Here is a 25,973-nt window from a genome sequence, read left to right on the forward strand (position 1 = left end):
AGTGATGTAATACTGTGCTGGGGGGTCCCAGAGATAGGACTCGCATAGCTATGCTGGCTGGAGGAGGGGGTGACCGTTATAGTTATGTATTACTGTGCTGGGGGGTCCCAGAGATAGGACTCGCACAGCTATGCTGGCTGGAGGACGGGGTGACCGTTATAGTTATGTGTTACTGTGCTGGGGGGTCCCAGAGATAGGACTCGCATAGCTATGCTGGCTGGAGGATGGGGTGACCGTTATAGTGATGCAATACTGTACTGGGGGGTCCCAGAGATAGGACTCACACAGCTATGCTGGCTGGAGGATGGTATGACCGTTATAGTGATGTAATACTGTGCTGTGGGGTAGCAGAGATAGGGCTCGCACAGCTATGCTGGCTGGAGGATGGTATGACCGCTATAGTGATGTAATACTGTGCTGGGGGGGTCCCAGAGATAGGACTCGCACAGCTATGCTGGCTGGAGGACGGGGTGACCGTTATAGTGATACAATACTGTGCTGGGGGGTCCCAGAGATAGGACTCGCACAGCTATGCTGGCTGGAGGACGGGGTGACCGTTATAGTGATACAATACTGTGCTGGGGGGTCCCAGAGATAGGACTCGCACAGCTATGCTGGCTGGAGGACGGGGGTGAACATTATAGTGATGTAATACTACAGTTTACTTTCCGTTATAGCTTTATGCTTGGATATTGTACATGGCTCTCTGCCAGCCCAAGTCCCTCTTTGTGGTATGGGGACAGCTGCTTAGTATGTTATTTATTTCCTATCCTATAAGATGTTGTCTCTGATGGAGATGTGTTACATGTAACGTGATGTAGTGATGCCCGTTTTTGCACCTTGCGTGATATTTCACTACGCACTCTCTGCCAACATTGCGTTTTAGGTTGATCGTAGCTCTAAGCCTAACCTTGAGGCCGACTGTCGACATTCTTTCTGTTGTCATTTTCTTTATGTCGACATGGTGAATGCAACATACTGGCTACACACCGCTATGCTAGACTTTAGAAATGTTTAAACATTTGTTGATCTAATCCTTCTGCAAGCTGCGTTCTAGTTGGCCGTCTTGCTGGGATTGTTATAAAATAATCTGGCTGAAATGTGTAAACTACAGATATTGGAGACAGTTTGCAGCTTGACCTGGCTCAAAATAATGTTGTGCGTGGCAAAACCATTTCATAAACAGATTATTGTATAGAAAATACATCTAGAATTGTCATTTGTATATACATACATTTATACATTTTTTTTTTTTATTTATTTATTGATCAAAGGTTTGTGTTGTTGTAGTAGTAGTAGGAGGTGGAATATGTACATCAGAAATGAGAAACAAAGGGTGCAGTACTACTGATGACCAGCAGGGGAGCTGCAAAGTCCTCCCATTCTCTGTTTATTATGCATAGTGACACTGGGGCAGAATTTTTATTGAATTGTATTTCGGGACAGAATAAATGATGGCAGCTTAGATTGAGAACATGTTAAGACTCTCATCACCCCTAAAATAGATCTACAATAGTCTGCTGACTACTTTGCACATCTCTCTTGAGTAAGTCCCCATCATGGTCCTGGGCAGGATAAACAACCCGAGGAAGGGTTTATTGCGTAATTGCACTAGGGTGGGGTTGGGTGAGCACAGCTCTGCTTTTTTGGTGTCACCCTGCACCCCATCTAACTGTCAAGATGGCTTACGTGCCTGGTAGCTGCATCAGTAGGATAAATAATCCTTGGAATTTATTAAAAAAATGTCCCCCTCACCTCTGTATTATGTTTGTGATTTCTGTGAAGTCCTTCTGGGAAAAAGAACTATATAAATAAATTTTCCTCTTTCTCTTTTTCCTCTTTTCCTTTTTTCTTCCTCTTTTTTTTCTTCTTTGTCTTTTTTTCCTTTTGGTACTTATGTAGTATCTGGGCGTCCGATTTAGAAATCGGATCGCATCGCATGCGACCAAATCGTATGCGATGCGATGGTCAAGATTTTTCCATAGGATTCAATGTTAAAATGGTCTGATTCCATTTTAACATAGAATTCAATGGGAAAAAGGGGTCCTTTTCCTTTCCCCACTATCCAAGTGGGCATGGAGTTGGATATAAACCTGTGGCGAGCCACCGAGCCCAAAGCGTGGCGAGCGTAGCGAGCCCCGCGAGGGGACACAGAATACTTTTTAAGAAATATGCGTTCGCTCGCCACGCTTCGGGCTCGGTGGCTCGCTGCGCTCGCCACGCTATATAAAATCAACTCTATGCCCACTTGGATAGTGGGGAAATGAACAGGTGCTTCTTAACATTGAATCCTATGCAAAATCGCATTGCATCGCATCGCATCTGATTGTATGCCTTAAGGTAAGGCATACAATCACAAAATCGGACGCCCAGATACTACATAAGTACCTTCCTCTTTCTTCTTCCTCTTTCTCTCTTCTCCGGATCGGTTATTTGTTTTTCTTTCTTCCCAACCATACTTACTTGTGTTTGTTTGTTTTTTGTGTTACAGCTGTGGATAGATTGTCCCACATTATCATGGCATCTGGGGCAGACACGAGATCGCATGATCAAGCAGAGGAGTCTGTGGAGAAATTACAGTGCAATATTCACTCTGAAGAACGCAAAACTATTCGTGAGATCTCAATGATTGACTCCATATCGACTCCGTCTACAGCTGCCCTAAAGGAGGAAAGATTGCAATACAATTGTTGCTCTTCACCTGGTCACTGTGACGGGAATTCTGTTACCAACATTGATGAGTTTATTCATGAGCAGCAACACTGTGAACCTGTAGCGCTAGTAAATGGCGCATTAAGCCAAGCAGAGAACATGGAATCTGGTAGATTTGCTGAACACACAACTACTTTTAAAGCTGATATGGCCGCACTTGAACCACTCAAGGTTTCTGCAGACACCGCAAGCCAAGCAGAAGATCGGGGTAACCTCCTCGGATTTTCCTTTCTGGACTCCGTTGCAATAAACAATACAATTGCTGTTAAAAACAGCTTGAGTAATTACTGTAGGAATTTCAGCAGCCTGGTTACCGATGATTTCTCACTGTCCGAGCAGCTTGGTAGCAGCTCTTTGGAACTTTCAAGTTGTATGTATGGAGCAGCAGAGGACTCAGACAGCGAGTCTTTGCTGGAAGTCCCTTCGGATTCTACAAGCGACATGATTTCTTCCCTGCAGAACCAGTCTTTTGCATCGGAAACTCAGACCACCACCGATTCTGAGGATGAGCAGATTGAGATATGTTATCCTATAAGAAGAGATGATGTTGAAATGCAGAAGACATCTCATTTTTATCCAATGCTACAGTTTAATAGTGAAGACTGCCAAGTGCAGCCGGAGAAGAGTTCCTCTTGCCCCAGCAGTCTACAGAACTTCAGTCAGTGGCCGGTTCTAGAAGGTAGGGACGTTGATGGAAACAAGACCGATAGGACACTGTTAGCTACGTCCTTGGTGTCTCTTCAGCAGGATTCTCAGGAACTTAGTGATAGCATTGCCTTAAATACAGAAGATCAGGTGAAGGAGGGCATTATTGGAAGTAACACTGCAAGAGCTACGCTGCCTTTGGACAGTGATTTTACTAACATTGGCTCACCAGCCTTTTTTAATTCTGTTGATAAACACAATGTTTGTGGCGGTCAAGCAGTTGAAGTAACTCTCATTGGAAGGACTTGTAGTGACTCGAAAGAGCCAATTGGTGCCGCTAAATCCACCGTCCCAAGCAAGAGCAACCAAGCTTCTACGTTAATTGAGAAAAAGGTTCATGGTGCTACGGAAACTAAATCGTTAAAAAGTTTATCAATGAAAAACTCAACTGTGGATAAATATAAGGTAAATAATGTTACGACAAAACAACTTAATGACAACAAGAGGCCAATGAGCAGCAACCTTGATATGCTCAGCGGTCACATACCCAAGCCAGGGCCGAAGCTGAAAGGACTCATTATTAAGAGCAAAAACAGGGGTAGTTCTGATGTGGCTAAATCCAACACGTGCAAGGCTGAAAGTCATAACTATAAAAAGTCATCCCCACAGCCATCACCTAAACTTCTTCATAAGAGGTCCACCATGACCGATAGCTCATCTTCTACAAGTGAATTGGGTTGCAGAACTTTGAAGACCAACGAGGATGAACAAAAGCACAAGGCGGCGATATCTTTGACGAACGTTGGTTCATCTTCAACCTCATGTACCAAAAACAGTATTTTTAGCAATGAGAAATTGAATTGTAATGGAACAGGAAAATGTTCATATGTGGACGTAGAGGAGAAGTCTCCTGCAAACATACCTAGTGCGGATTTGGAAAAAAAGGTCGAAAACCGGGGAAGGATCTCCTTTGCAACAAACCAGGGCAAAGACCCAAGCGATGAACCATATGGAAAGTGTAATGCAGTCACAAACTGCAAATCAAAAGGAAGACTGAACGGACTTTCTAGAAGCTTCACAGCAAGCAAAAATGAAACTCAGCCTGTAGATCCTTTTGCGGCCCGTGAAGAACAAGTAGATAGCAACGAAATTCAGCGTACGTTTATGGAAGTAAAGTTATCTACTACTTTGTCACCTTCAAACCACATTTCCTTAAAAAAAAACAACCAGAAGAAAGATGATATTTTCCCTTGCGACGGCTTTGCTATTGTTTTTACGCCTGTCAAAAACAAACAAGAGTCAACTTTGTCCGAGAAGCCACCTAGTGGGTCAAAGTCGGTGACTAGAACATATTCAATGCCAACACAGCTCCCAAACGCTGTAAACCACAATGCGTTGAACGGGAAGGGAAGCCCGGTGGACGATGGCCCTCTTTCGCCAGTGTCCGATCACAGTTTGGATGTCTACACCGCTCATTTGACGAAAGCCACCGAAGAAAATCAGGTGGCCAATGAAAGAAGCTCCATAAGGTATGATGTGCTAAGGACTATTAAGAGAAATTATTATTATGAGCTTAATTTGTCACATGAGGTTACATCCGCTCTGACCGTCAAGCAGAGGATCAAGTCCTTCGAAAATTTGGCCAATTTTGATAAAACTGTGATGAAGGTGATCGAAATAAATAATACTCCTTTCTTGTGCAAACCGCCTCTAAGTCGAAGGTCTTCTGGCTCCATACCCTCACATACAAGAACCAATGAGAATACAAATGTTTTGAGGCGCAGTTTAAGCTCCTGCTGCGACAACCAAAGCGAAATGTTTTTAGCGACGCAAATGAAAAAGTCCCCATCGAGCGTGACCTTATCGAGTGCTGAGAAAACTCCCGTGGATCCGATACAGGAGAAACCGGCTCCCGAGTCAACCAGGATTCAAAAGACTGAAAATGCTGTGCAAGGGGTTCAAGTCAGGAAAAGCAGGACGGCTTCAAGCCACATACGGCCATCTTTGTCTCGTTCTAAATTGCGGGAACTAAGAGCGCTGAGCATGCCGGATTTGGACAAGCTGTGCACTGACGATTTCTCTGTGGAACCTAAAGCCACACCTTGTAATGAGGTCGCACCTAGGACATCACCCGTGGACATTTGTGTCTCTACCCTGAATGGGACTCAGTTACGTTCTAAAGACTGTAACGGTGCCACGCTTGGATCTGCGTACGATGGCGATGTAATACAAAATGGGGAAAACAGCAAAAGATCCTGGTCCGTCAGGTGAGAGATTAGCTTATTTACAAATATTCCAATGTTTATGAAAATCTGTCTATTGGTTTAAGAAATTCTATAAATAAGTAAGCTGGAATTTATTAGTTTTAAACCTTTTTTAAAATGTATTTTTAAGAAGCACTTAGGGCCTTATTCTGCTTGGTGTGGTCCGTTCCGAAATTCTTTCGGAACTGACTGAACACCACGCTGTTGTGGACATTCTAAGAACACACGCCCACAGGTCGTCCGCATCCCTTCGGACGGACTCTCTAAGAAGAGGGTGTGTTTTCGGACTACATCCAAAACGTGCGTGTGCGGTGGGAACACAAAGATTCTGCACGGTCTTACAGCGTCCGAACGGACGGAAAGGTGGCCGTACGCACCGAATCTGTGTATTTCCGCAAACAATACTACTCTATTCGGAACTCATACATCTGTCATATGACACACTTATGCAATTAGGCAACCTCATAAAAAATGGATTATTTTTAATATATTTTGGTATTTTGTAATGGTCCATTTAGGCAGCAATGCTTCCAATTGAACCTATGAAAAGAGTGTAATTAATCACTAATGAGTAGAGGAGTGGATTGTATTGTGTTCAGCTGAGAGTGCTTCAGGTGCAGGTGTACTAATTGGGCGAACCGAATGCCTAGCGCATGAACAAGTGCTCTCCGCAAAGTGAAACTTGCTTATGGACACCGCATATTTCATGCGTGTTGGTTCGTTTGCAGTCGGTGTCGTGTCTGAATGCACGCCTACCAGAGTCCGTGTACTCCCTCGTGTACGCCCAGATTTAAGCCCAGTTTTGCCCACTTTGAAACTGCGCCCTTGTGTAGGGCCAAATGACGCCCATATTACGCCCATATTTCCCGAGTCAATTCGGTGCACATTTCTGGATGGTATTGGTGAGAACGAGTGCGGAGACACTGTGTTGCACATGCGCATTGCGTTGCCTACGCATGCGTAGACGGCTAAAATGCGCCCTCCAAAAGAATTCGTAACGGACCGCACCAAGCAGAATAAGGCCCTTAGTGTTGTTACAAGGGCATGGGGCTTAGAACTAGTTTGATATGACTGAAATGTGCTCTGTTTTAAATAGAAATTTAATTTTCACCTAAACATAAATAATATTAATAAGCATTGGTTGCTTCATGGGGGGGAGGGGGGTGAATCCACACCCACTGCAAGCCACGTATATGGGAGCCACGCCCACTGCGGACTCACTGGCAGTTGGTGTTGCTCCACTAATTGAATTTTGAAATGTGCTGCAGCCCCGCAGCACATTAGCAGCCACGGGTAATAAGGAATAAAATATGTAACTTACTATATCAGTCTGCCCTCCCAGAGAGTCTTGTATAATGATTGCTTCGCTCTGGCCTTCCCTCCTGTTTCTCGCTACAGTGAGATTCCCCAATCCTAAGTAGAGGTGTGGATGGGCCTGGGGTCTGGTATGATTCGGACCTGGAAAGCACAAATGTACTTCCTATTCCATTGTTAATGCCCCAGTCCCACGCTAGGTTGATTAGTGGAGTAGCGCCAGCGGCTGTGTGCGGTTTCACGGAGCAAAACTTGAATTGCTCCATGGTGGCCAACGGAATGCAGATCTCTTGAATTCCATCCCCCATAGAGATGAGGAGCAGCACTAGCCTTTTATTATATAGTATAAGTAATAATGCACAGACACGGACAGAGGTTTGTAAGCCATGGGTCTATAGCATAATGATTCTTCATTACCCACTGATTGATTAAACGATTGATTAAAGTACAAAGCCTTTTAAACAGCATTGTACTGGAGTGATTCATCTTTATTTTGGTTCATTTTATTGTTGGTGAATGTTTTATTTTGTCTTTACGACATTTTAGTGTCCGTGTTGCTTGGCTGCACTAGTTTAGTGTTGTACATTCACAGTCCGCTTATATCTGCCCAGTTATTTGTAAGAAATGAGAACTAGTCTGATAGTTCTGGTTTGGGGCAGATTTGCATTTTGATTCTCACAGTCCGATGGGAGAGATGTTCTTTGTCCATGTTCATATTCTTTACACTTTAACGTCATGACCTCGGATTACAGTAACCTGGGGTCAGTCCCTTGTGAAACAAATGTTGAATTCAGCACTTTTTTATTTTTTTTGCTAATTTCTTTGCTAATCTCGGTGAAATCAGAAGCGATCTTACAATTGCCCATTGTTCCAGTGAATTTCCCTCAAAATAATTTTGTTCTGTAGAACCCTCCCCCCCGCCCCACACACAAACACACATTTATTTATTATTTATTTACAGTTTTTTTATATAGCACAGCAGATTCCGTTGAGCTTTACTTGGAGGTAGGAGGGCCCTGCTTCAAGCTTACAATCTATAGGGACATAGGAGGGAAACACAAGGACAGGCACCAGTAATAGCATAGCTTGTAGGTAAAGAAGGGAAGCTATTAAATACATAAGTGCCTCAGAGGGTTATGTGTGCGGTATATAAATATGATAGGCTTGCCTGAAGAGGTGAGTTTTCAGGGAACACTTGAAAGTTTGGAGGCTAGTGGAGTCTTATTGTGCGTGGAAGGGCATTCCATAGGGTGGGAGCAGCCCGATGAAAGTCCTGTAATAGGGAATGGGAGCTGGTGATCCGTGCAGAAGAGAGACGCAGATCTTGTGTAGAGCGGAGTGGCCGAGATGGGAGATATTTTGTGATAAGTGCAGAGATATAAGCTGGTGCAGTATGGTTAATAGCTTTATATGCGAGTAGAAGTGTTTTACATTGAATACGGTAAGATACAGACAACTAATGGAGGGACTGGCAGAGCGGATCAGCAGACGATGAGCGTCTTGCAAGGAAGATCAGCCTAGCAGCAGCATTTATAATGGATTGTAGTGGCGATAGTCTGTTCTTGGGAAGACCAGTTAGGAGACTATTGCAATAATCAATGCGGGATATAATGAGTGCATGGATAAGAGATTTAGTAGGGTCTTGTGTGAGATACGGTCATATTTTAGATGTTTTTTAGATGCATGTAACATGGTTTGGAGACAGATTGAATGGACAAAGGACAGGTCAGAGTCGAGGATGACCCCTAGGCAACGAGCTTGTGGGGTAGGGTACATTGTCAATACTTTCTCTCTCTGAGAGAAAGTTGTTCGATACAAGCACTAGGTTAACAATGCTGTAATCGACACATGAAAAGGTTGACATGAGTTTTGGGGGATTTGTGCTATTTTATGCCCTACCATCCACTACGGCGTGGTGGGAGAATAAAATAGTGTGCCGAGCATAGCGAGGGACCGTACCCGAAGTATGGCGATGGCAGTGGTACACAATGACGGTGTCCACTTCGACATTCAGGGGAAAAACTCATGCAGACTGACCTCAATGACCTGGGTCGGTGTGGGCGGCTCACCTCGAAATGCTGGGTCACTCCCAGGACCAAATCCTTGGCGCAACCCGGCATTTGTGATTTGAAAGGGGAACACAGTACTAGTGTGCATCCAGCTTCAGGCTGCTGTAACTTGTGTTTATCCTTCAATACACTTCATTAAAAAGTATTCTAAGATGCCCCCATTAATCAACTCAACCCTGACGGGTTCTTGATCATTTTACCTCTTAGTCGGAGTAAAATAATATTCGCCAACTTTATTCCGAAATCACAAACAATTGTCATTTGCTCAGAAACAATCCAGGTAAAAAATAATATTTGGGATTGGGAGTTAGGAAACCTCATGCAATGTTGTCTCCAGCCTCTTCCCCGTCTCACCGTCTGTGTTTTTGTTTAGCTTGGACCAGCTCATCGTCTCCACCAGGGACCAGCAGAAGCTGCAGGCTGTTTTGACTTCTGTGGCGTCCAAGTTCGATATCATCTCTCTGATTCAAGAGGCCAAAACACAAGTGGAGGTGAGTCCGCACGTATTACCCGTACCGCGTTCCAGAGTCAGCAGAGGCCTGAAAATCCTGTGTTATAAATCCTTCTGGTTTTCCGAAGCTTCAGCCATTGGCTCCAAAGGTTACAGTAACCCGCAGACTGAAACAATATATTCTCTACCAAGTTACTAAACTTTCTATTTTCCTTTGCATCTGTGTTTGTGTCTGATATTATCTGCAGATTGATGTCTGTGACCAGCTGCACTTTCCCCCGTTATAATCACCTCTGGCTGCGGTATATTGTGTTCTGCGCTCCATTTGCAACCCCGCAGCAGCTTATCATCGATTTGATTTGTCTACCAATCACATTCCATTGACCGCACTCGCTCCCCTGCTCCGCCCCAGCACTAGTAAAGTCAGCCTTCTGTACCCAGTTTGAAGGGAGTATGGGTTATGGGGTCAACCAACTTTAGTTTGACTTGTAGTGGGACGACAACTAAAGGTGGACAGTCCTTAGGACGACACCTGAAATAGCTTGACATGGCTAAGGTCGACGGTTGGAAAGTTGACACAAGCATTAGGTCGACAGTGGCAAGAGGTTGACATGAGTCGCCATATCAGTGTACTGCGTCCCCTTGCATGGATCGCTGCGCTCGGCACACTTTTTGATTTTCCCTCCATGCCCTGGTGGATGGTAGGGCATGAAATACCGCCTGTCGGCACATGTCAGCTCAACAAAAATGTGAAAAAGTCATGTCGACTTTTTGACTGTCAACTTTGCCATTGTAGACCTAATGCCTGTGTCAACCTTCCAACCCTGCCGACCTTAGCCATGTTGACCTATTTCCGTTGTCGACCTTCAGTGGTCGACCCAATGCATGTCGACCTTTATATGGTCGTTCTGTTTTAAGGATTACTGGACACTTGGAGAGGGAAAAATGGACCAGGTCAGTGTGCCTTCCGCTATTGGTCAGTGTGCCTTCCGCTATTGGTCAGTGTGCCTTCCGCTATTGGTCAGTGGGCCTTCCGCTATTGGTCAGTGGGCCTTCCGCTATTGGTCAGTGGGCCTTCCGCTATTGGTCAGTGGGCCTTCCGCTATTGGTCAGTGGGCCTTCCGCTATTGGTCAGTGTGCCTTCCGCTATTGGTCAGTGTGCCTTTCGCTATTGGTCAGTGTGCCTTCCGCTATTGGTCAGTGGGCCTTCCGCTATTGGTCAGTGGGTCTATGGCTATTGGTCAGTGGGTCTACGGCTATTGGTCAGTGGGTCTACCAATATTAATGTCGACATGCATGATCAAAGGGTTGACACAAGCAAAAGATTCTTTTGGTGGCCATGTCGACATACAGTAGGTTGAAATGGACACACTATTAGTGTACCGCATCTGCTCACTGCACACTACTATATGCTCCCTCTGTGCTCACTGGGATGGTAAAGTATGAACAAGTCAGTTTTCTCATGTCGACTTTTGGACCATGTCGATCTAATGCATGTCAACCCTATTTATGTGTCCACCTTCTGCCTGTCGACCAACAGGGGTCGACCTTTGGACTGTTGACATAGACACTGTCGACCTAATGACCACATACCCAGCATTAGTGTTTTCAAATGTTACATTTCTTTTTCTAAGCTTCTTTCTAGTTTACATCGATTTTTATCTATAATTAGGTGGATTGTCGTTATTTTGGGGGTTTAAATATTTTTGTTATCTTGGTCGACGTGACCCTGGAAATGTAACTGTTGCAAGTGGCAAAACACATATCATTAACAGTATCTGCCTGAGAAATAACAAAGAGCGAGGTGTCAGTCACAAGGATTTACTGACATTTTTAATAGAGCTTCGGGAGATTAGCTGCTGGCGATGTGGGCGGGAGACGGCGAGTCCAGATGGTGATTAATACCGGAACCACCCTGCAAATCGGAAATCTCCAAACCAGCCTGGTGGCATTCCTAGTGCACAAATAGCAATGTTATTGTCAGATCACCCCATAGACCATAATTATAATCAGCCCGGTGGCACAGTCCCTACAGTGGCTTCTGGGACCTACACATAACCTTTGCAGCGTGGCCTGCCACATGCAATCAGTAGGGATGCAGCGCGCCATAACTTTCCCGTTCCCCTTCTGTACGTTCTATCCTGCTGAAAATAATCTTACATTTGTTAATAAGTGCTTGGAAACGTACCACACAGGAAGCAGACTGTGAAACGGAATACTTGCCTACGCTGCTGTACAGCGCCACCCTCCCCCTCCCACTAATATAAATATTATCATGCATACTTGTGGTCCGGGGCGTCTGCACTTTACCTTGCATCATTTGTACCCTTTCGAATTACTTTCTTCAGATCAGATGCATTAGTTTTGTGTGGTTTTTGTCTTTTTTTTATTTATTTTTAATTCCCACATATGTATGTTTCAGCCACTGAGTCGTCACAGTTGCCGGAGATACAGTATCTGGGTGGTCAGGTATTGCACAATTTATTTGGCCAGTTTTGTAAGAAATCAGTAGATCCTGAGAGAAGCCGCCAGATGATTTCATTGTTCTGGTATTCCGTATAGTGTTGCCGTTGCAGAAAATGTGCACATTAAATACGCTTCTGATATTTCTACTTTTGGGTGACACAGAGAATTTCGCAGATGGGGCCGTGTCGGCGTTTTTTTTCCTGCTCCATTAAAAGCATACAAAATGATCTTCCATCTCTAAAGTACAAACTTTCTTATCCAAAGTGAAGAGGATTTTGGGATGGGTGTGGATCAGGGGATGTGGTTGTTAGGTCAAAATCCCGACATTTAAAATCCAGACAAGGTCAAAATACCGACATATAGAATGTAGACAGGTGAAAAAGTCAACATGACTTTCGGTCAACAGGTCGCGAGGTCGACATGGGTTTTTTCACAGTTTTTTACCCGAATGTCGACATGGACACAGTTGGAAGTCAACCGTAGCCCCTCGCTTCGCTCGCAATGCTCGGCACTAGTAGGGCATGAAGTACCGCCTGTCAGCACATGTCGGCTCAAAAAACAGTGAAAAAACCTGTTGACCGAAAGTCATGTTGACTTTTTCACCTGTCTACACTCTGACCTTATTTTGACCTTGTCGGGATTTTAAATGTTGGGATTTTGACCGTCGGTCAATGGTTGTCAGTATTTTGACCGTCTGTATTTTGACTGCATCCCCAAGCATTAGGTCGACAATGGCTAAGTCGACAGTGAAAAGGTGGACGTATGTTTTTAATGGGGTTTTTTTGCCGACAGGTGGTATTTTATGCCCTACCATCCACTAGAGCAGGCATGTCCAAACTATGGCCCTCCAGCTGTTGTGAAACTACAAGTCCCATCATGCATTGCCACAGTTTTGCTTTTATGGAATGCTAAAACTATGGCAAGGCATGCTGGGACTTGTAGTTTCACAACAGCTGGAGGGCCACAGTTTGGACATGCCTGCACTAGAGGGTTTAGGAAGAATAGACTGTACACTATGACGGTGTCCATGTCGACATTCGGGACAAAAAAAGTGAAAACCTCATGTCGACCTTTTGACTGTGGACCTAATGCCCTGACAACCTTCTGTGGACAACCCAATGTATGTCAACCTAATATAAGTCAACACAATGACCCATACCAGTAGATCAGAGTGTCAACAGTGTCTTTCATAAGATCAACAGGCACTAGGTCGACAATGACAAAATGACAAACGGAAACGGTCGTCATGGAAAACGTTGATGCATGAAAATGTTGGTATGAGTTTTGTTGTCAATTTCGGCACCTGTCGACATGGACGCCCAATTTATGTAGCATGTTCGCTCGCCATGCATTATTTACCATTCTCAACTGTAGTCCACGTGGGTCGTAATGCATGGAAAAGTCCAAAGAAGGAAAAAAAATGTGAAAAACTCATGTCGTCCATTGCGATGTCTACCGTTCTCATTTTTGGCCTAGTGCATGTTGATCTTTTATCAGTGTCGACCTAGAGGGTACGCGGTTATTAGGTCAACACAATCTATAGGTCAACTTGGAAAAAGGTAAACATAAGTTGACATTTTTTTTCACCATGTAGACATAATGCATGTTGACATTTTTCATGTGTTGATTTATAGCCTGTTGAACTATTGGTTGTTGACCTCATAATCCACCCCCAGCTGGTGCTGGGCATTCAGAGTGCATGGTGTGTGTACAGGCTCCCTCCCATGGTCGGGCAGTGTGAGCGTCAGCAAGGACAGCGGCAGACTAGAGTGGAGTCAGGAGCCGGGCAGCCAGCTACGGCTGGACAGAAGCACTATGGAAGGTCTGGGCTGGGAGATGTGATCGGTTTTTGGTTTGGACCAGAAGGGTGGTTGTCTGGCAGCGGCTGCCGGGGACATATTTGAGGTCCATGTTGGAACCTCCGTTTTGCCTTTCCCGGATTTGGCTGCGCTGGGAGTGAGTGTGATGACCTGGCGGGGTTTGTGCTGCCAAACGAATTTGCTGAAAGTGTAATGTCATGTCGCCTTGTTAAAGAACCACAAATCCCCAAACAAAATGAGCTTTATATTAAATATCTGCTAATAACACTGAGAAACGTAGATACAGTTACGTCTATAATGTTATTGTACGTTTTCCAGGGATTTCTAATGTCTCCGGCTGTCATCTGAGCACTGCGGCTGGTTGGAGGAAGCAGAACATATAATATAGGGTATTTAGTGACAAACTATATGGTACCTACCCAGGATATTGCAGGGAGAGGACCCCACCCACTGCGCCGATGATACCAGGGGGGTGGTATTGGGGATCCGATGGTCATTAGACCGAACTGCTCTTCTGAGCGATATCTTTTACATTCTAGTCTCCGGCTTCTATATGGAATGCAGGGTTAGACGATATGTAGCACTCCAGCTGCTGTGGAACTACACATCCCAGCATGCCCTGCCACTGGTTTAGCATGCCCTAGCAGCAAAAACTCGGCAGGGCATGCTGGGATGTGTAGTTCCACAACAGCTGGAATGACTAATATATATTTTTTTATTTTATTATTAACGGTTTCTTATGTAGCGCAGCAGATTCCGTTGCTCTTTACCATTGGAAACAGTGGTACAACATATTTAACAGACAGTTAAAGGGAGGAGGGCCCTGCTCGCAAGCTTACAATCTATACTGTATATTTGGGATGTGACTTAAAGAGAGATAAGGTTCTAAATAAAATCTATAGCAGTCTTGTTAGGACGGAATGTATTAAGAGTGCAGAATACATTCCGCCAAACATTTTAATAATACTAATTACATATGTGATTAATGTCGCAAAGGACGGCTCTTTCTCTGTAGCGGAAAGTCAGTGACCATTGCATCTGAAAATGCAGTGACCCTGAAAACGGGGTGTTCACTGCATTTTTGATTTAATACATTCTGCCCTGTAGCTGCATGAGATAGAGAGGCGGTATATACAGTATGTTTGCTGTCCAATGGCGCCCATGTTGCAGGGGAATACGGTCGTTAGATCAACACTATGAAAGTTGGCATACATTAGGTCGACACGGCTACGGTCTGCAGTTTTTTTGTTTGTTTTTTAAGGTCTGCAGTTTTTCAAAAAAAAATTGAGCCGACATGTGCCGACAGGCTGTATTTCATACCCTACCATCCACTAGGAGGATATAATAGTGTGCCCAACAAGATACATTGAGATTTATGCCCATTACAATGCGTCTCCTTGCAGAACGAGCCCAACATCACAAGCTGCAGTTCGCCTCTTCCCGGCCACGCCCCCTTCTTGCTCCCCGGCAGGCGGGACATTGAATCCCGCCTGCATGTTCTCGGTTGAGCTGACCGAGAACGGGACTGGGTCACGGCGGTCGAGCAAGCTCGACTGCCGTGACCCTCACATTGAATACCCCCCTAAATCTGCTTAAAAATGGGTGAATTTGCTTAAAATATAAACGCGGGTTTAGACGATGCCATTATCGCTGTATGTGACCTTCTGCAGATCAGTGAGACGCCGTGCAACAATCTCAGCCCGTGTCCTCTAAGTGATTGCTGTCCCTGAGATACTGCAATGGTGACTCAGCTGGAGGATAATTAAATGCTGTTGCCCATCATTGATTTTTCAAGGTATTATCCCAGTAAGTTCATAGAATGTGAACGATTTCTCCCAGTAAACAATACAGAATTACGTTATTACAGTACCTCGGGATACTGCGGTATAAAACGAGTTGTACCGGGACTGAGATGGGACCGGGACCAGCAGCCGCTGCTTGACCTACAGTAATAAACATGTTTACGTTTATGATATTCTAATTTCGGTCTCTTTTACGTCCTCCAACTGACTCTACACTTTTGACCTAGTAAATCTCTTTCTATCACTAGATGATCATTTAAGTCATTTGTGGTTTACTGTCCACGTTTCGGCTCATAGCATCTAGGTTTAGTGTGGGAATTGGGTTACTGTTTGTAATAAATGCAATCTTTTGTTGGCAGGGTTTTCGTCCGTGGTGTTTTATGCTTTTGCTTTGCTGTGGTTTAGCGGCTGAGATGAATATCCTGCAACAAAGCTACGATTAACCTTCCGGTCGGACCGGCGTAATTACTGCTGTGTGCTCTGAATATATCTGTTCACTTGCTCCTAAAATATAGGTTAATAATCTGTTTTAACGATTATTGTAGTGTAGTTTGCCAGTTCGTTTTACAAGACAGACTATATATTTTATTTAAATATACCCAACGCAGCACTCATTGTTGTGTAAGGTTACGCGGACTGGAAAACGATGAAAGGTTATCTTCGTCATTTGTGTGGCCACTTTAAGGGTTTATGTGAAATGATTTGTTTGTGGTTGCGATAACCAAATACAGTGGGAAGCTAGATTTACATTTATCAGCATTGAATTTAACTTGTTCCCGGCACGGTGAGTTCAATGCTCACCCTGGCCCTAACTGTGTGAAGTTTGTATATTCTCCCCGTACTTGCGTGGGTTTCCTCCGGGTACTCCGGTTTCCTCCCACAATCCAAAAATATGCTGGTAGGTTAACTGGCTCCCAACAAATTAACCCTAGAATGTGTGTGCGTGTACATGTGGTAGGGAATATAGATTGTAAGCTCCACTGGGGCAGGGACTGATGTGTGTATAGACATGGTTGGTATCAACGAGCGAGAATGTGAATAACCACAAATATTATAATTATTATTATTACGAAGCGTTCGTTATGAGAAAGGTCTCAGAGTCTGGTGTATAACAATGGCGCTTTTATCCCGACAGAGGAAAGAAGACGTCTACTTTATAGTGCTGAGTAAGGAAGAGGGGGCCGGTCTGGGCTTCAGCGTTGCCGGAGGCGTTGACCTGGAGCAGAAGTCGGTCACGGTAAGTGATGTTCAGGTGTTTGAGCCTAGAGTATTGACTCTGGACGTCAGTCAGCGTGTTTTCACAGCATCTATTACAGTCTATAGCCTCCTTCCCCAGCTGCAGTGTAGCCTGTTCCTTCTCGGGGTAGCGCCAACCGATCCAGATTCATCCTCATGTTTTGGTTTTGCCATCCAACATTTTTTTATTTAAAGCCCAAATTTCAAACTGCAGCAAGATTCCAACTGAGACTCCAGTATATCACACCGCTCACCTCTAGTTACCGTGCATAGTGGGCTGGACCTGCGTGTTACCATGTCAACCTGTGGTCATATGACCTATCTGCTGACTTATATTGCTACAGTAGAATTGTTTTCAATTTATTTCAATCAAATTTCTTTACCCTTTGAGTGGCAAGTGAATATGTCAAAATAGGTGGGAAAATTGTCCGGCAAACCTTTTTAATCCATCGTAATGACCTGTATTGTTACCTTATACCTTATTGTTACCTTATATAGGAAATGTTACCTTTTTTTTTTTTTTTTTTGAATTTATATAACAAATGTGAGCGATGCTGGCATTTTTTTGTAGACAATGACCAGCTAACGATATTGAGTGTACTGTATACACTAAGCAATATTACAAACGGTATAGCAACAGACGGGCCAAAATGAACAATATCGTTCGTAATATCGCTTAAGTGTGAGCCACCATTCACTGGTTTTTTTTTATTTTCCTGTTTTCTTCAAACACTGTATATTAACCCTTTTCCAGGTGCACAGAGTTTTCTCCAAAGCAGCGACATCGCGAGACGCAATCATCGAGAGAGGCGACAGCATACTGTCCATCAACGGCTGCTCCCTGCGCGGCGCAGCGCACGGCGATGCGCTGGGCGCCCTGCACAGAGCCAAGTTGCACGGGGAGGCTGTCGTCGTGATCAGGAAGGAGCGTCCGTACAGACCAGACACGTCGGCCTCGGGAGGAAGACACGCCACATCTGGAAGGGATGTCGCTATGGCAACACACCCAGGTAGGAGGTTAACCCAGGGACGCACGGAAAATGAAAATTCTCAGGGAAGTCACATTTGTTTCGCATTATCACTGGGAGACTTCTCGCAAGCTCTGGAAAGTAATGAAATGCATATTACACATCCAGATCCCCCCCTTCACAAGTCATCAGGCTGATTACTTTCCTCTGTCCTGGCTTCGGGCTTCCTACGCGATTCTCTGTTATATTTGCTGGGTAGATAATTGTAGGCTTACACAAGACCAATATTATTGCAGACAGGACTTATAGACCGGCCGGGGTCAGTAACGTCCCCTCTGGAGCAGGGGGAGGGGACAGTCCTCTGATAACGCCTCCGTGTCCTGTTGTATTGCAGATACTGGGAATGGAGTATTCTGCCTCAGTCGCCAGTCCATCACTCCATTCAGTCAGATGTTCTGGGTTACCGTATGGTCATGTAATAATGTAATATACAAGTACTGTTCTATAAAACATATAACACTGCATTAGCAACTCTGTCACCTGTATAATATTACTGTGTCCACGGTAATATTAGTCCTCATCTTTGCGGCCACCGCTATGCCAGTTACGTCAGCTGCTACTTAACCGATACGTGAGGATTTTCGTTGAGGAAGTACCCCACCCTCCTTTGTCCACTCCACCATCTATTACCTTTAGAAAAGTTGTGGCGAGCGAAGCAGAGTGAGCCCCGGAGCCAGAATCATGGCGAGCGGACACTGGTGCTACGTAAGTTCCGTAGCGTAGGCGGTGGCCGCAAAGATGAGGAAGTATATTGTGTCCACTTACTGTATTGATATAATTTACAGAAGGTTGGTCATTATCTCATATACATATATATATATACATATATATCATTTTATATAGCGCTCTTTCTCCAGTAGGCGCTTAACAGATAGAATGAATGTAATACAGTACAGGAACAATGAAGTACAGAAAAGCTTTTCAGAAACAATACTTTAGGGACTGAAGGAAACGTTTGAGTAAATAGGAAAGTCTTGAGTTTGTTTTTGAAGCATTCTAGAGTGGGGGTCTCTTGAACTGTGCGGGGAAGTAAGTTCCATAGAGTTGGAGTCGCATGGCTAAAAGCTCGACCACCAGGTGTATTACGGGAGATTCTAGGTACGGCTAACAGTCCTTTATCTACAGATCGCAGTAATCGGGTGGGACAGTATGGAATCAGAAGCTGCTTCAGGTACCTTGGGCCTTGGTCATGTAGGGCTTTGATCTTGAAAATGATTCGCCATTTTATTGGCAGACAGTGAAGGGAGCAGAGAATGGGAGCTATGTGGCAGGAGCGGGGCTGTTTGGTTATCAGCCTGGCAGCCGTGTTTTGTACCAGCTGTAATCGGTGCAGTTCTTTTGCTGGGAGACCAAGGTAAAGGGCATTGCAGTAATCCAAACGAGATGATACAATGCATGTATGACTTTTGGCAGATTTTCAGATGGGATTAAGTGTTTGATTCTGGCTATGTTCCTCAGATTCAGATGAAAGAATGAGGATTTGATTGTGGCTGATATCTGATGTATAAGTGTCAATCCATCATCCAGCACCACGCCAAGATTCCGCACATGATCAGAGTTTTGTAATCCTGTACCTCCAAGTGTCAGTCCAGTTGGGCGGCTTTGCTGCATACATGTGGGACCTCCCATGTAGCCGGCAATCGCTAGTGGGAATGGCAGACATTCAGGCATCAGTACGGTCACTGTACACCATTATTATTGAACCTTATTAAAGCACCAGGTTCTGACTATATAGTGCACCCATATAATGCAGCGATTCGGACCGCTCGGTGCAGGTTCTAGTAGGGGGGAAACACCAGTGTGGAATGGCAGTTGGTGTTTCTCCCCTATTTGAATTTTGGACTGTGCTGCAGAACCCCCGCTCTGGGGCCTTCGTTGAATAGGACCCATAGTTCCTGGTGCCTAGTGGTAATTATACTCGCTGTAATTACTATTGCAGAACACAACCCCAGTGTTGTGACCATAGCGAACATCCCTGTGAAATCTAAGCCTGTATATTTAGGCGTGTGTAAGGGATGACTGGATTTTGCATTCTCTGGCCAGTCAGAATGAGCTGTGATAGAAGTGTGAGTGTGTCGCACCCAGTGTAGTGTAAGACGCGCATGAGTCCAACTATAGAGCTTGTTGTTTAAAAACTTCTTGTAGAGACAAAGTGGAAAATTTTCCCATAGCAACCAAGCTGATGCGTTGCTATAGGAAACCTCTCCACTTATTCTCTCGCAAATGTTTAATACACCCCTGTCTAAGGAGCATGACCTCTCTACCCATAGGTTTCACACAGTGTACACGGCATAGGTTATATAAATGTAATACATTACGTAATACAGTATAGTCCCCCTCTCGCCATAACTACCATTATGTGGGGAATGTTCCCAGGGCCGTGGTGCTCATTTCCACCCTCATACTAATACATAAAGCTGTGGGATACTGTGAAGTCTCTTTATATTTCCCGAAGTACAAACCTGTAAGGCCCCTTAGATAGCGCTCAGGAATGCCTCCTTCTAATGTATATCCCCCTGGCGGGCTCCGACGAGGGCCCGGCCTTGCTGCAAGACTTAGCTTAATGCCTTTTCTTGTTGGTTTTGGAATATAAGAAGGCCGGTGCTTGTACAATGTACAGGCCGCTTCCTCTCCTACTGTACATTAAAGTGCAATGAATGAACACGCCCTGGTGCGGCTGGAGCTCGGAAAACACTGCTAGGAGCCCCTTTGTGCTGGCCGTTTGTCCTGGGATATTGACACAGGTTGAAGTGTTTAGTTGTGGCCTGGAATGTTCTCCAGATTATGCTGAGGAGGGTCCTCGTCTAAGGTTCAAAGCACATGTAATGTCATTAATTATACAGCGCTGTAAGACATTCATTCCCCCACCGATGACTGTTGCGCCTCCGTATAGCTATCAATCGCAGGCCAGGGAAATGCCGGTACTCCTAGTAACACGGATGCGGGACTAGTCAGCCTGCGACGTGTGCTATTGCCTCACAGTAAGCTTTAAATTTAGAAGGTGATAAATAAATAAGAAGTTGAATCGTATTGGTTGCTATGGCGAACATTCCATCTTCAATAGAACTCCCATGACCAAAAAAGCAAAACTGTAGCAGTGCATGCTGGGATGTGTAGTTCAACAACAGCTGGAGTGTCAGTAGCGCACGCAGGGGGGGTTTCTGAGTACCCAGAAACCCCCCCAGGAGTCTAAGGACGATAGGCTGAAAGCTGAGGGTCCCCTTTTTCCATGGGTATAAGAATTGTAAAAATCGGCCCTTGGGAACCGGAGATATCTGACTTCAAAGCAGTGGTCCCCATCCAAGCCTGTTAATTGCTATTCCCAGTCAGATATTTCAGGTTCTGTCTGACTTAGAGTTTTTCTGAGGCTATATTCCAAAAGCTGGGACTCTCCCCCCTTGAAGGATACTAGGAGCTTGTCACTACTGTTCCCAGAACCAGAGATATCAGCCTTCCAGCAGCTGGTTACTGCTCCAGCTCCACACACCTGGTATGTAGTTTTATATACCTGTTGGCAGATTGTTCTGCCTCCTGAATTCTGATCCTTTAGTCCCTAATACCATTTGGTAGGTGGGATTCTCTAGTTTTTAATTCCTTAAAATCTGAGAAATCTATTTCCGGTAACTGGAGATATCTGCAGTCAAGCAAGCTGTCCTCCCACCAGAAAATGATGAATAATAAGCCCACTCCACTATACACCCCTCCTCTGCGTATTGAACATCCTCTACCACCCTGATGGTTATGTATCAGGGCCCCTTCATTCAGCCCAATGCCCCCTTCTCCCACCCCATCTCCCACCATCTGCGCAGTAAAGGGGTAATTAGTGGAAATTACTGATCCAGGCCCTACATGCTGAGCGGTTGATATAATACCCCTACCACCCGGGGGGACATCAAAGCTTCCCCCACCCCTACCGCTGGAGGATCAGTAGGGGCCCCAATACATTGCTATGCCCAGGGGTCTACACTGCTGTTGACGCCCCTGTATGTTTATATATATTATACATTTGGTCTATCTATAATACTTTAACTGACCCGGCATATACTGGATCACCTAAGTGTCCATCTCCGTGCTTTGATCCGCCCCTCTGGAAACCCCCTTCTGAAAATCCTGCGTTTGCTCCTGAGTGTCAAGGTTAGCCATCACTGATCTACCCCAAAATTAGATAATTGATGACAATCCTTGTTCTTAAGCATTCGTTCATTCATTCAGAACCAGTGGCTGCAGTAGGGGAGGTGGTGGTTTGGGAGTAGAGACTTTTGCTTTGAATGGTGTCATTTGTGTTGGTGGGTCACACTGACAATACACAGAGGCAGGATGCGGCGTTACACAGACACTGATATGAGGCGGCGTTACACAGATGCTGATATGATGCGGCGTTACACAGACGCTGGCATGATGCGGCGTTACACAGACGCTTACATGATGTGGCGTTACACAAACGCTGACATGATGCGGCGTTTCACAGACGCTGACATTATGTGGCGTTACACAGACGCTGACATGATGCGGCATTGCACAGACGCTGACATGATGCGGCGTTACACAGATGCAGCGTTACACAGACGCTGATATGAGGTGGCGTTACACAGATGCTGACATGATGCGGCGTTACACAGACGCTGACATGATGCGGCGTTACACAGACGCTGACATGATGCGGCGTTACACAGACGCTGACATGATGCGGCGTTGCACAGACGCTGACATGATACGGCGTTGCACAGACGCTGACATGATACGGCGTTACACAGACGCTGACATGATGCGGCGTTACACAGACGCTGACATGATGCGGCGTTACACAGACGCTGTCATGATGCGGCGTTACACAGGCGCTGACATGATGCAGCGTTACACAGGCGCTGACATGCAGCAGCGTTACACAGTCGCTGACATGATGCGGCGTTACACAGGCGCTGACATGATGCGGCGTTACACAGGCGCTGATATGATGCGGCGTTACACAGACACTGACATGATGTTACACACATGCTGGCAGGTTGCGATGTTCTGCACGTTATCACTCACACTTACTTATACAAGAACCTTTGCGATGAATGATACCAATAACCAGGCCCCAATTGCTTAGATTAGAAAGTGGGGTTGGGTGCAGGATATGGTTCACTCCGGGCCCTGGCACCTGCTCTTTGCACCCTACCCAGATGCCTGACTCACTGCATGAGTGGCGAAACGCCCAGATATCAGCAGAACTCCCTATAACAACTTTGTTATTCTCCGCTCTGCGGCCAGAACTAATCCTTCAGTGGAAATGTGCGGAGTCTGCAGGTCTCCGGGCCTCTGCGGGCAGGATGCCTTTCACGGCTGATAGCCCCGGATGTGTTACATACAGTGCTAGGGAGAGGGCAGGTACGCGGTTTCTGAAAGACTGGTTGTGCCGGATCTATCTCATTAGCTTCTGGGAGGAAGGAGACTGCAAGCCGTATATTAATACAGCTGCGGTGATACATCTACACGTTGTGTTATATATATATAGGTTATGATGTAATTACAGGGATTTCCCTGATGGAAATGATAGGGATATTACACAGGACCACAGTTATACAGATGACTGAGCTGGTATCTCTGCCACCTGCTGTAATATACAGGAGGGGGTCTATTACGTCTTATAATACACAGGTTTTCCCAATGAACAGAAGAGCGGAATATTTCGCCCGGCCTGATTGGTTTGGTGACGCCATTTGTAGCTCACAGTAAAATGAGACTTGCTGAATATTTTTCTAAAATATTTAAGATTAATATTAATATTATTTTCCTCCGCCCGAACGTGTTGCAACCAGTTTGTATTTAACGATTTACGTTTTTTCGTGCGGTTTTATTTGTCATGTACTGTAGTTAATCAGTTGAATTAAAGAATTTCTAGGCGGTTGTTTTAAGGATTCAGCAGAGCAGAATCTCCTCGCTACGCTCAGTGGCGGATTCAGGGGGGGGAGCACCCGGGCACGTGCCCCCCTGTCATTTTATCCTGGATCTGCCCCTGGCTACGCTGCGAGTGAGTGTGTTGACTGCATTTTATAAGCGCACATGACCTTTGATATAACGGAAAAAAATATTTGATGGTTACAAGTTCTCTCCGTAGCGGGTGACTTTGCCGTGGTGTTGGTGTTTTGTGCGTCCTATTGTGTCCTGTTTCATTTTGTGTCTCAGCTTATAGTACAGACACTCTGTGCGAGCAGGGAAATAAAAGTGTGCGGCCATATAATTACAGGCTGCCATAAAGGGGCCGCTGTGTCTTTGAATCAGTTTTACAGGAGGTGCGGCAGAACAATGGGCACTAATGACAGGTTGTTGTCCTTTGTTGCAGCTAACGTGGATCTGCTGGACGTGGTTTGTGTGGAACTTCATAAGACGTCCGCAGGGCTCGGCTTCAGCCTGGATGGAGGAAAGGCTTCTATTTATGGGGACAGACCGCTCTTTATCAAAAGGATTTTTAAAGGTGAGGTTTCCCTGCCCGCCTCATGGCTCAGCAATTCTTACTACAGTAATACACCGAAGATTAAGTCAGTGCACATAAACAGCAGGATGGGCGCGGGGAGAGGAGGCGGCGTCTCTGGGATCAGCCTCAGAAAGGCATCAGGAGACATGTATCAGGTGTGCGCGTCCTCTCCTACAGTGTAACTCTGTGAGGTCTGTACCTGACCCCCACCCATAGTAGTGCCAGCCACCTGACATTCACCCACAGAACAGTCACCCACCTGACCCCACTCACAGAGCAGCGCCAGCTCTGCACCTGACCCCCACCCACAGAGCAGAAACAGCTCCACACCTGACCCCCACCCACAGAGCAGCACCAGCTCCGCACCTGACCCCCACTCACAGAGCAGCAACAGCTCTGCACCTGACCCCCACCCACAGAGCAGCACCAGCTCTGCACCTGACCCCCACCCACAGAGCAGCACCAGCTCTGCACCTGACCCCCACCCACAGAGCAGCACCAGCTCTGCACCTGACCCCCACCCACAGAGCAGCAACAGCTCCGCACCTGACCCCCACTCACAGAGCAGCAACAGCTCCGCACCTGACCCCCACCCACAGAGCAGCACCAGCTCTGCACCTGACCCCCACCCACAGAGCAGCAACAGCTCCGCACCTGACCCCCACTCACAGAGCAGCAACAGCTCCGCACCTGACCCCCACCCACAGAGCAGCACTAGCTCTGCACCTGACCCCACCCACAGAGCAGCAACAGCTCCGCACCTGACCCCCACCCACAGAGCAGCACCAGCTCCGCACCTGACCCCACCCACAGAGCAGCACCAGCTCTGCACCTGACCCCCACCCACAGAGCAGCACCAGCTCTGCACCTGACCCCCACCCACGGAGCAGCACCAGCTCTGCACCTGACCCCCACCCACAGAGCAGCACCAGCTCTGCACCTGACCCCTACCCACAGAGCAGCACCAGCTCTGCACCTGACCCCCACCCACAGAGCAGCACCAGCTCTGCACCTGACCCCCACCCACAGAGCAGCACCAGCTCTGCACCTGACCCCTACCCACAGAGCAGCACCAGCTCTGCACCTGACCCCCACCCACAGAGCAGCACCAGCTCCGCACCTGACCCCACCCACAGAGCAGCACCAGCTCCGCACCTGACCCCACCCACAGAGCAGCACCAGCTCCGCACCTGACCCCCACCCACGGAGCAGCACCAGCTCTGCACCTGACCGCCACAGTATATCAGAAATGGGTCATGTCTAGATTTGACCTTGATTAACACTGTAATCGGATGTAATCAGAGAACAGTGCAGGGTGGGACAGTCCGATCTGTCAGTTCATCCAGGATATCATTGTGCCCCCTCTGTCTCTGGCCGGAGGGGCGCTTCGGGGCCCGCAGGTGACTAATGAGTACAATTGGGCACAGTGTAGGTTTATTTTCTCGATGACATTTGTCTGCAGAGATTATGCCGGGGGGTGTTTTTTGTTTTAATTTTAAATAAGGGATTGTGGAAAAGGTTTCCCCATAGTGATTATTCTATAACAATACCGTAGACATCGCTGTAACCGCAGAGCCTGCGCAGCTAGAGGCCACGTACTTGCACAAACGCAGGTCCTTGGTACATCTAGCAGGGAGTATAGATGTATGTGGACGCATTTGTATCTATGCACTGTAAGCTGAACCCCGTGAAATGTATTTGGGTATCTC

General features: G+C 46.1%; 1 protein-coding gene across 6 annotated transcripts in view; it reads left to right on the plus strand.

Annotated features, from left to right (window-relative positions):
- The window catches only part of PDZD2 (PDZ domain containing 2), a 262,332-nt gene that overhangs the window by 232,948 nt on the left and 3,411 nt on the right, over positions 1 to 25,973 (plus strand). For all 6 annotated transcript variants that reach the window (XM_083155279.1, XM_083155281.1, XM_083155280.1 and 3 more), the window contains 5 exons: positions 2,492 to 5,624; positions 9,378 to 9,495; positions 16,679 to 16,780; positions 17,534 to 17,789; positions 24,133 to 24,264. In XM_083155279.1, the coding sequence (XP_083011405.1) occupies positions 2,492 to 5,624; positions 9,378 to 9,495; positions 16,679 to 16,780; positions 17,534 to 17,789; positions 24,133 to 24,264 (3,741 nt within the window). The remainder of the gene's footprint in view (positions 1 to 2,491; positions 5,625 to 9,377; positions 9,496 to 16,678; positions 16,781 to 17,533; positions 17,790 to 24,132; positions 24,265 to 25,973) is intronic.

This window comes from Crinia signifera, chromosome 1, assembly GCF_055691185.1.
Source record: "Crinia signifera chromosome 1, ASM5569118v1, whole genome shotgun sequence".
Classification (NCBI taxonomy): domain Eukaryota; kingdom Metazoa; phylum Chordata; class Amphibia; order Anura; family Myobatrachidae; genus Crinia; species Crinia signifera.